Genomic DNA, 12,681 nt, shown 5'->3' with positions numbered 1-12,681 from the left:
TACTTAGATACTCAGATACAGTATAAGTTAGGTAGGTAGGGATTACTTCTAAGATACTAACTTACTTAGATACTCAGATACAGTATAAGTTAGGTAGGTAGGGATTACTTCTAAGATACTAACTTACTTAGATACTCAGATACAGTATAAGTTAGGTAGGTAGGGATTACTTCTAATATACTAAATTAGCATGATACTGAGCAGTAAATTAAATTAGTATGTATTTCAGTGTGTGGGTAAGTAAGTAGTTCGAAAATAACTTCTTTCTCTTTTCTGATCATAAACACCATATCTTATTATCACATTCAGTCTGATGTCTTTGAACTGTGTATAATGCAATGTCAATGCAGTACACGTTGTACGGCAAGATCTGTACGAGCGTAGATCTACTATACATCCCATAGGTTTCCTCAAATGCATATCATTTACATAGACTATATGCCACGTTGTTGCCTGTTTCACAAATAATGCAAAGTGAAACAGCTCATTCATGTCAAGACATTTCTAGAAATGTTTTCATTGGGTGATCGTTTTCCAACAACAAACTGAAATTAGTTTAGTTTTTCATCTTTGTTACGAGTTAGTTTGAGCAGCGGCGACACCCGGGCCATTCAAGGCCCCATATTAATTCCGTTCAACCCACGCGTGAACTAATAATTCGCGACGGCCGGAGCGCAAGCACTTCAACATTCTATTGTTACATCAGTTCTGTTCTTGACGATCGATGAACTACCCGCTGCGTTCACGCACCGGGCATTGTCTGTTTCATATTATTTACAGTTTACAGTAGCCGTGAAATACCGCATTGTATTTACACGTTTCCATGACCTATAATTTCACAGCAGCTTAATTCCCAGGGATCACTTGTTATATATTTGGGTGTATCGAATACATTTGAACTAGATGCCCCACTAGATGCGTGTTCTGAAAGTGTCGGCAGTGAATGCAGGTTTATATAGATGGGTTTCTGTCAAGTTATAGTAGTAATGCCACGATTGGCGAAGATGTAGGGTCCTGATATTGCATATTGCGTTGACGAATACCTTGGTTGAGATTTTAACGTTTAAAGGGACAACAAACAAGTAGTTTAGGCTGCACAGTAAAAACTATTGTTTCTGTTACAGAAGTTTTACGGGTCTTCGAATATGGGTCTAGCCGTGTGAAAACCAACATTAAGTCACAATACAAGCCATTGTTAATGACACAGTCCCCGTCCACAATTTTGTGATCTGACATATCAATTTGATGCTGATGAAGTCATTGAGATTAGATTGAAACCATTAATAGGAGATGGATTTGTAAAATATTATGATTTAGTGCTTTTACACGAGAATTGGACATTGGGCAGTCATATTGAATCAAATTACAAAAATAATGTTCATGTTGATGTATCTATTGGCATACTGTCTTTGTACAAAATGTAAATAGAAAAGTTCATTGCATTCATGGGAAAGTAGGCATGGGTATCATGAAAAACAAAATAGCCACCAGTCAGTCATATTAGTTTGAATCACAAAAAAATATGACATGCAACTATAACCCAATATATATGATCACCATACCAACTTTGATCTAAATCGGTCTAGTCATCTCTGAGAAACAGCTCCAGACATGTACAAATGACGATTTAGCGCTTTTAAATGAAAATTGGGCGTCTGCCAGTCATATTGAATTGAATCACCAAAAATCATGTTGGTGCAGATGTATCTCTTGGTATAACTATCTTTGTACAAAATTTAAACAGAAACGTTCATTGCATTCAAGATAAAGTAGCATGGGTACCATGAAAAACAAGATGGCCGCCAGTCGGTCATATTTGTTTGAAAAATGACGTGTACCTGCAACCCAATATGTATGATCATCATACCAACTTTGATCCAAATCGGCCAAGTCATCTCCGAGAAACTGCTGCGGACACGTTTAGGTATCAGAGATAGCAAAGTTTACATAAAAAATTGCCGCCAGTCAGCCATTTTTTTCTCCGATCATAAAGTAACTTGACGCACATATGTAAGACATTATGTATTGTCTACATGTGAAGTTTGAATGAAATCCGTCAATGGGTGTCCTTGATATAGCTACGGACGTACGTATGTACGGACGGAACAAACCCAAATGAATTAATAGTCCCCGTTTTCGGACTTCGGAGTGATAAAGCAGATTGTACATTGTATATCGTGTATTCAACTATCAGTCATTTAGATGATGGTAATACGATGAACTTGTCCACATTTAGGAGTTTCTAAGAATAAATTGTTATAATTCCAGGGATATATCGACCAAGAAATCCATCATGTGAAATTACAGCTAAGCGCGCATATCAGCAGCTGTTAACATGTCTGGGGTGTTCACATCGATTTTTACAATCATTATTACTGAAATCATATGTTTTGAAAAGTTAACATCTAGAAGACGCTAAGCTATATTAAGGTAGAGATGCAGTTTACCTGACAGGTATTTTAATTAGTTAATTAGGAAACCAAGATGACATCCCTTGTCCACAAAACTATATATTTTCGGAAAGCTTATTGTATGAATTTTAAACTTTTGTTAGTATTTTATTTTTATGGACACTGTAGTTTGAAATATGCACAAAAATGTGCTTTTTTGGTCAAAAGTGATTTAAAAAAAATTAGCTTCTAAACCATGCTTCTGTTTCCTGTCAAAATTGGTTTATGAGTACATTTGTTTACTATGAAGAAAGTGCCGTCTTGAAAACTGTCTACCAGTTGTCAATTTTGTAGGGCAGCAACTCAAATTTCACTATTTCAAGTTTATGCATAAATTAACATCCAGGCTAGTTGTCTGTACGATTGCTATAACACTATTCAACTAAAAACAATGCCCCGACGGCGTTTTGAAGATAAATACATTCTCAATCATTTGTGAAAATTTCAAAACAAAAGGTCAAAGCGTCTAGGAGCTATTTTTTTTTAAAGTTCTGGAATGTGCACTAAAAAGAAGCTGAGATACTTGCTAATTTGCATAACAATTCACTCAGTAAGAAGTTTGCTAATGCTCATAATTAAAATGGCTGTTACAGTTTCAAATTTAAATGTATTATCGTTTTGTAAAAAGTTAAATACAGTGCATAATATAGAGATCCCATCATTTCTTTTTTTCACCATGTTTCTTTTTTATTATTTATGTACAGCCTTGCTAAATCTTGCTAAGCATTCAAATGAGATAATGGTTGCAGTCTATGGCCAAGACTGTTTGGATAATAAAAAGCAAAAAAAATCACTATGTGCCCACAAACCTGCATCTCTACCTTAAATAAACCAGATGGTGTGGTTGAATGTGTTTACATTCCAATAATATTTTGGCTAAAGCATAATGTTATAGGCACACGCTGCTATGAGTGAAATTTACTTCCGTTTACAAGGTATCACACCAGGTTATTTCGCCAAATATAAACAGCTTCTAAAATTAATTTAAAAGTAAAAAATATCGTTTGTTTGTTGTTGCTTACCTCCTGATCATCTGGGATGACGTAATTAATTGGGGAATCCTGGGATCTGTCACGGACCCTTTGTTTGAATATATCATACTCATCATTATATGGTTCGTAGTAGTTGATTTCAAATAGTCCTGTTAAAAAATAATATGTGAGCTATAACATATATGTATTTATTTTTTCTTTAATTTTAAAAGATAATAACTTAATCACATGACTATTGTGCATATTGTTCAAAGCTATTACGTGCGTCTGTTTTTCTTATAGCGATACGAGAATTTCAGTATGCAAAAAACAATTACCCGACTGTTGCGATGACAATAGATTGTAACGATATCAACTGACAGTTTTTGTTTTTAAAAACGAATAACTTTAAATGCGCATACCACCAGCCAAGACCTTGATTGAAAAGGTTATCTGATATGATGTGTTCAGAAAGCCAGCAACACTATGGCGACATGAGATGTAAATTTAATTTAATACACCTTTGATTCGTGGATGACACTAGCCAATGACATCATTCGTGGATGACACTAGCCAATGACATCATTCGTGGATGACACTAGCCAATGACATCATTCGTGGATGACACTAGCCAATGACATCATTCGTGGATGACATTAGCCAATGACATCATTCGTGGATGACACTAGCCAATGACATCATTCGTATCAACAAGCTCTACAAACAAGTATTATCAGGTGATATCTTCATAATATTTAAACAAGTATCACAAATTTGACAGAAAATTGATTACTCAAATCTGTACTTATGTGTTACTGTGTTGCTAGAGCATTGGACTAACGCATAGAAAAGTGAGCCGATGTATATACTAATATCTGTATCACGAATGTAACAAACACATAATTTGAACTTACACAATATGATTATATTTTAATGTTTATCAAAGTGTGAAACCATCACACTAGTCTTACTTCTAAAACAATAACACAAATAAAGAGAAACTAGGCTATATAATTGTTTTCCAATCACTCAATCAATGACTTAAACTTATGCATGATACCTATACGTAATCCAGTGCAATGAGAAGCCAGACAAATGACACACTCTCGCATATAGTATGGTTATTAATAATGTACATAATTTTCCAATAGCACAATATAGAGGTGATTCAAGGTATATCAAATAAACCGGATATTTTAAATCACATGAATTGATTCTACGTTACTAATCAATATTTCACTCTCATGAATGAGATATAGCTAATTAAATAAGGTTTAAGGCTCTAGCTTGTTTGCACCTTCAAATGCTTTGATTGCGTCATCATCTCTACCATCGTCCCCCATCCATGTGTTTACACCAAACTGTATATCTAAGGTAGATATTTCTATCATGTAAAATACGTAGTTTCCGTTCAGAAGCCCTTTGTCATAAGCATGTAGAACAAGGTTTCTTGCATCACCACCGTAGACACACAGGATAAACACTGTAAGTAATATCACATATCAATATTATTAAAAAATGCACATATTGTTTTCATGCTGTTTTTAAAATAATGTTCACATACATCTCAGTTCCACAATTAAGGCCTTTGATTGCAGATATATAATTACAAATTGTAAACCACATTACAAATTTAGGTACACATCAAATAAAAAATAATTAATTAGATTGTTCGAAATAAACAGAGAAATTCACAGAATTATTAATTTGATAACAGAGATGTGAACCAACTGAACGTATTTTTTTGACGAATATTTTATTGAAATTTGGAATATTGTAAGTATGACTTATTTATGTGGCAAGTGTATCTACGCATGTTCCTCATTTTTCAAGGCTGTTGTGAATTAAATATGGCACAGATGTATATATTATAAAAGATTTAGTTCATGAAAAATCGTGAATTTGAAAGTAAAGTGAAATAACCTTAATGATTACAACAATAACATAATGTTTGATTAGGTATTATTGTAAAACATGTATTTTTTGATAGCATGTTATGTTATTCAAGATGTCGGTAAGTTAAAAGAAAGTATGACATTGTTGGCACTTTAGCTAAATCAATATTTTGTTAATTTGTGCATTGGGTCTAATTCGTTAAAATGATTATTTCAATGTGTTTCACGCCCTTCTATCCCAGCTAGTTTCACTGCTCCAATATTTCAAGATTTGCGCTGATTTTATCATGCAGAAAATAATTTCCTTTGCATATGATACTAAGTAGGAATACAACCTTAATGTTCAATATGAACACATGGTTCGCACAAGGAAGAAGTGCTTGATTGTATTGACAGCAAATATTCACAGTACGGTCCATATGGTGATGTCAATTATTATTTGTGTACCAATGTGTAGCCTACGAAACACGTGAACACATGTGTTTTATTGATTCTGTATTGGAACTATAAATAAAAAAGAGTGTGTATGTATGCAGTTATTGATCATATCCTAGGAAGCATTGCAACAAGTTACGTGACCGTATATTTTATCATGGTTTTATGTACAACGTATCTTCGCCAGCCAAGGACCATTTATTCGGCCGAAGCCTCAACATTAACCCTTGGCAGATTTCACCACGATTTACTGTATGTCGCACGCCCTCAATGATTATAAGATTCACTTCGGCTCATTTGTATCACCCAATCAGAATTCACGAAAGAAACTACACATTTCTTGGTAAAATTAAAATGGCGGAATCAAATAAATGTGTTGCTAGCTTTTTCTCTGAATGAGCTTACTTATCATCAAAAGTAAGCACTTAGTGCTGTATTTGAGAAAAATGACGTGTTTGTTGCAAACACAGTCCCTTGACTGTGTTGCAACGAACACCGAATAAGGCAAGACGATATGTTATCAGTTTCGTCAGTTTACTAAAACACAGTTTGCACAAATATTTAGACACTCCATCGTCCTCCTTCACTTGCCCACAAACAATTTTCAACGTTGGAATAAGAATTTTTGGAAATTCCCTTGCATACGAACACCTATAACATATAACCCTAAAAAACCGTATTTTTCTGAAAGATTGGTATTTTTGTCCTGATTTGTAGGATTCTGAAAAAACGCGTTTCACAACTTGTCTCTTATTTAGTTTTATGCGTCATTTAAGATGGCGGTCCCCATATAGTAAATATCGTATTTATTTTATTATCTCGTGTGCGCCAGCTGACTGTGCACATGGCATATGTTCATTTCAGAAACCTATTTTAAATTTGTCCAAAATTAACAAGTAAAATGTATGCCACCGTATACCTAAAGCGGTATGGTGATCGTTTCAACGAAAGTAAGGAGCAATCAGTAAGGAGATTTTAATTATCCATTGCCCTAAACTATGTAGAGATACATAATTTGAGAAAATTTAGTGCTGTCTATTGTTTTGGCAGTTCATTGAATCCTGTACGCCCGCCACTCCTAGGCTATTGAATAAGCCATTCAAGTCGCAGATTCTTTAAACGTGAAAAAGTGCTTGCACATTTGTGTCGACAAAGTGTCAGGCCTAATTCTCTTTATTTTCATGATAGTGACTAATCTCTTGGAACCTTTTATATCAGAGGTTTGAATTCAAACTCAACTCACGCATAATTGTTCATTTATCTCGGTTTACGTGATGTAAACGCTATAGGGCAATTACAACAGTGATGTACATATTTTCTAATTAACAAAAACCAATATTAATATTAGTTAATATTAAGTCACATATGTATCAGGAGCATGTGGGGTAGATATATTGCTACATACACTACATACTCCTTATTAATAACGCACACTATATAAACTAGAAATTGAATGATGGACAGAACAGCTGCTAAATTTTTGACCAACACTATTTGACGTCAAACGCAAACGTTAAATGCAAACTGATATACTCAATGAATCCCTGACAGGTAATATAATCAATCAAGTAAGATATCTTTGCATATAATACTTAATCAGTTGACATTAGACTTTTCATGGCCATGCATCAACAAATTAAAAGCTAATTGAAATATTTGGCATGGCATTTGTTTATTGTTTCGTTTGACGGATTCGGTTTGTGTTACTTTCTCTAACATAGCTCTCGGCTATTGATACCTATTATATTTATATACATATTATAGAAAGTGGTCCAGTTAGCGGTAAAATGTTTAATGGAACTGTAATGTTATCATCTGCTGCTGTTTCTATAAATTGTAACAACATCGAATGACTTTATGACAACACTTTTGATCTACATTAAAATACTTGAGAAAATAATATTGTTTGTTTAGACTTTCCAACCTTTGTTTCTATAGTAACCATTGCTATTAATATATCAATCATGCTGAATCAAAACGATAAAATCCACAATACTTTGCACGCGATTCGATAAAGGAGAATCGGCGTAAAATGGATTTCAGCGCTTATGTTTATGACATTCAATTAGATTAATGATTTTTGTTTATGGTGCATTGATAAATAAGATTTGCATTATTACATAACTTCATATGTTTATTTTTAACTAGTAAATTCTGTGAGATTACATAGATTTATGTGATATAGACATATATATAATTATAAAAAACACTAAAATAAAATGGCCGTGAGTCGGTTATGTTATCAATACAGGCAGTCAAATATAAACCTAGTATCGAGAACAGTATTTGATCTGCCAGTAAGTTATTTGTCTCATAATCGTATCTATCGGCAGTGTATATGGGATTACACCTCTGCCCTCTTGTCGGGTAACCTCGATATGAAAGTTTGTCAAATCGTTAATTGGCAATTCCCACTCATACTATAGTTATAATTTCAATTCAGATAAAGTTGAATTCGACACGATATGACATGCAGTATATATTATTACCACTGTGCCTGTAGCCACTAAAAATCATATATATTGTGAATTTAATATTCAAATGCTCGGCTCTACCACTCCCATGTAAATAGATGTCGTGTGAAAATGCAATAACTGCAGCTGTTTGTAATATATAAATCCACAGAAGTCGGTTAGCTATGTAGACATTTACAATAACATAATATTATGACCCCTTAAACCCTTAAACTAGCATGTTAACAGTTGTTATGTTCCCATATTGTGATTCGCCTGCCACAATCAAAGATGTCAATGTTCGGTAAATTGGAATATCATTGATCTTGTTTTATTGTACTATTTATAGTGCATACAATACTATATAATTTATATTCTAGTTTAACTAGTCATGATATTCTATTGAATAAAATCAGTGGTCAATTATGATATAACACACAATGCAATCATATAATTATTATAAATTATAGTTTTGTACTCTTGGTGGGCTATTATTGCACACACTTGCAGCAGCGCATATATGTTTTATGCACAGTCGGCTGACGTACACGTGACAATAAAATAAATACGATATTTACTATATGGAGGCCGCCATCTTGAATGCAGCATAAAACTAAATAAGAGACAAGTTGTGAAACGCGTTTTTCAGATTTCTACAAATCTGGACAAAAATACCAATCTTTCACAAAAATACGATCCGTTGGGGTTATATTAAGCCAACCGATAAAAAATTCAGGCGAATTCGGCGTTTTTGTGTGGAATAATTCTATTGCATACGAACACCTAATTACACCAAGAACCTAGGGGTATTTGAAACCAAAAAATTGTCATTCCAGCTCAGCAGCCAATCAGCGACAGGTTCACAGTTAGATGACAATTTCGGTTTCAAATACCCCCGGGAAAGTGTTCTATGTTCTTAGTGTAATTGGGTGTTCGTATTTGAGGGATTTTCCACAAAAAATGTCGAATTCGGTCGAATTTTGTTATCGGTTGACTTAATATTACCCCAACGGATCGTATTTCTGTGAAAGATTGGTATTTTTGTCCAGATTTGTAGGAATCTGAAAAACGCGTTTCACAACTTGTCTCTTATTTAGTTTTATGCATGTCGGATTATTTCTGAGAACGTTCTTCGTGTGGGAAATCACAAAATCCTTACCCTGTACAAATGAAATGAATCGACATGCGATGATTGCCAAAACAATTTGACAATCGGTGTCTCATTTGTTCACCGCCCCTCAGCACGGTGTTTTGTTATGACGGTGATTTGTTATGAGGGGTATTTTTCCCGGTCCTTTTCGTCGGAAATTACGAATTCATTGGCTCTAATATATCCTAGTTTTCTTTAGTTGTTTCATCCGAGTATTCTGTACATTGTTTTTACCTAGCAAAGGAAACAATCGGTGTCTGGCTTTGTCTGGCTTATTTACACTATTGCAACACCTAATGTGGGCCCCGGCGTGGGCCTCGTGTTTCACTGTTTTTTTTCATTGAATATTACACGGCACGATATCCCTCAAATAGGAAGGCGCATTTATTGCTCGAGTTACTGTTCTTATTAAGTTAAGCCATGGAGCAAAAAAATATATATTTAAGCTGAATACCATGCTTCATGTGGAATGTATAGATCATGATGTCCTGCCTGGTAAACAAAAACATGCGAATAGGTTTTGTTTCGAGCCACTTAAAATGTCCTGTGTGTATTTTTGGTTGGTACTCATCGCGTGCGACGTGCCCCAGATAGTGTCAATTTATACGCAGTAACAAATGAGACGCGTTGGGGATTACTTTGAATTTTATGTACCGAGAAGTCAGCCGTAAATTATTAATATTTGTTATGGTACTGAGCTGTACGATGGTTGTAATTTTACCATGTCGATTCTCGGGATATACACACCAATCGAAGGGGCTCTAAAGATTGTGATGCCTTCCTTATTAATATACATAACTAAAAATAAATATATATATATATAATATTTAATGACACACATATTGATGTTAAGATAGTGGTTTGAATTTTAGATATTTAGATTGTGATTGTTTGTCAGAAATTTACATAGTTGTTCTTACTACTTCGCGTTTTCCGTGTTAACTAAATTTCTAAAATATTTTTAAATGCCCTACAAGTTTATTTTGGGCATTTATTTGTTTACTATTTTCGTTGCATTTCATTTTCCCCAATGTTTTATGAATTATTTCAGTTTTCTTTTTAATGTTTCAATTTTGTGTAGACTTTTTAAGCATAATTTTAAGTAGGCTTATTGTAGGTATACGATGTCTATGTGTGTAGATGACTACTGGTGGCGCCCTATTTAATAGATTATTCATAATTTGTTTATTATTTTCAAACATTCCCGAATAATACATCATGACCCCTATTCCCTCAGCACACGAGAGTTCTTTCTAAGCATTCTTTGGTTCAATTGTTTTTTGGGGGGCAGGGCAAATATCCGTATAATACAAAATCATTGTTAGAAAGGCAATGTTCCTCATTTGTTCACTATTTCGCAGTAATTACAGACATTATTCCAGTAATGCCTTGACATTGAGAATCATTTCTCAGCAATTACAGACATGTGTCCAGTAATATTGTGACATTGAGAACCATTTCCCAACAATTACAGACATGTCTCTAGCAATACTGTGTATGTAAATAGTATATGTCAACGGTCTGGTCTGTTCATATGGTGTTACCAGACTGTATCAAAGACCAAACTATGCAAATTAATCAGTGTGTGTTATTAAGCATCTTGCAAACATACTCAGATAAACAGGTGACTTAGGTTTAACTATTATTGAGATGACATCATAGTAGTGTTACAAATTAGAAGACAGCGCAGTAGACAGTAACTTATTTATTAACGAAGCGAACCGTCGCCCTTTATACCGCAGTGAACTGTTACAATTACTTGGAAACACAGCACATAATGAATTGAGTTGAATGATTAGTATATTAAAAGAGTTCATGATATCGTAGGAGCGGTGGACTTGCCTTGTTTGTGCTAATAGATATATTTGAAAACAGAGTAGTGAGAATAACAGAACACTAATCATACGTTCTTCAATTGGGTATAATATATTCAACTCACCTCTCGAAACCTGTGCAGCGTTCTCCAGTGCCCTGTGCTGTTTCCATACATCATCTTCGGTAAATTGGTCGTGGCCGGGACTGAACTCTTCGAAGGCCGACACCGTGATGTTGTTCATTTCAAACTCATCTCTCATTGCCATAGCAGCGATCTTCCAGAGGTTTTCCTGTGATGTCAATATGGCCACGTGGTCCCAATTGTAATGTTGAAATATTGTAATGAAAAATCCAGTTAGTTTTGTATACGGTGCGACGGTCCTCGCAAATGTTGGATATAAACCTTTGTCACTGAGTAGGCTACTTGCACAATTCCACGATACCTGTGGTATTTCCCATTTCGCTGTCAGCAATCCAGTCGGTTCGCATACCACACTACATCCAGATCCAATCATTGCGTCCATCGGTGTACCATCGAACTTTCCTGACCATAGGTCAATTGTTTCGTATAGTCCGATGCTGGCAGTGCATTCGTCATTTCGCCAGGCGTAGGTTATGTTATGCCCGCCGTTATGTATTGCTGCAAACCGTGGGTCTGAAAGAATGTCGTCTAAGGCAACGTTGACAGCGCCGGCAACATGAGGTCCGACAGCCCAAAATCCGTCCCATGGTATGAGTACTCCAAGATGAAAGTTCTTTGCTGTAACAACTCGAACGTTTCGACTGAAAATAAATATTACGGTGACGACAGTAGCCAGTAAAACTGTATTTGTTTTTATATCCATGATTTCATAGATAATATATTCCAACACGTCTGTATCAGGGCTGACGGTACTGCACTAGCATAGGGGAGGTATAGCCAGATGAGTGAAAGTCTGATATGTTCAGGAATACAGGATCAAAGGGTCGCATATGTTCAAGCCCAATACCGTGAAATTATTACTCCAACAACAATTAACGCGGTGCTAATTAGTAATACGGTACCGATATCCGCTATATGTGTTCTAATACCGAGCGTGTGTCTGTGTTGACACCACACTTTGCTCCTTCCAACGCTGTACGGAAAAGAACAATGAGTACGCTCTTCTCTCTCTAACTCTCTGCGAATATATGGGTTCCCAGACACGTTACAAGAACCGAACAGCTGATACATGAGATAGTGACGCTCCGCTGCTCCTGTAGGTATAAAATTGATTGATCATAATGACAATTTGGTCGCGTTGGGGAGCAAACGTAAATTTAGCCAGAACTACTGAAGTGGATTGAAGAGTATAATATGAATTCAGTTACTACTGGGTTAATACGGTGTAGTATTCATATAAATTGAGTTAGTAGTAATAAGCTGAAAAAGCAAAATTAAACACACTCTAGTTTACGTAAAATATACTGTGCAGGCACACAGGTTATATTTAATGCGATATATCGGGAACATGTTTTATCACGTCTGCCATA

General features: G+C 35.1%; 1 protein-coding gene across 1 annotated transcript in view; it reads right to left on the bottom strand.

Moving 5' to 3' along the window:
* The window catches only part of LOC100371334 (atrial natriuretic peptide receptor 1-like), a 40,137-nt gene extending 27,787 nt beyond the window's left edge, over nucleotides 1-12,350 (bottom strand). Inside the window, exons 1-3 of the mRNA XM_085494815.1 lie at nucleotides 11,294-12,350; nucleotides 4,719-4,904; nucleotides 3,473-3,591 (exon numbers count right to left, since the gene is read on the bottom strand). Of these exons, the coding sequence (XP_085350941.1) occupies nucleotides 3,473-3,591; nucleotides 4,719-4,904; nucleotides 11,294-12,014 (1,026 nt within the window). The 5' untranslated portion in view covers nucleotides 12,015-12,350. The remainder of the gene's footprint in view (nucleotides 1-3,472; nucleotides 3,592-4,718; nucleotides 4,905-11,293) is intronic.
* Nucleotides 12,351-12,681: the final 331 nt, after the last annotated feature.

The sequence above is a fragment of the Saccoglossus kowalevskii genome, chromosome 21, assembly GCF_978046115.1.
Source record: "Saccoglossus kowalevskii chromosome 21, keSacKowa6.1, whole genome shotgun sequence".
Taxonomy (NCBI): Eukaryota; Metazoa; Hemichordata; class Enteropneusta; family Harrimaniidae; genus Saccoglossus; species Saccoglossus kowalevskii.
This window is presented reverse-complemented; position numbering and strand designations above follow the sequence as displayed.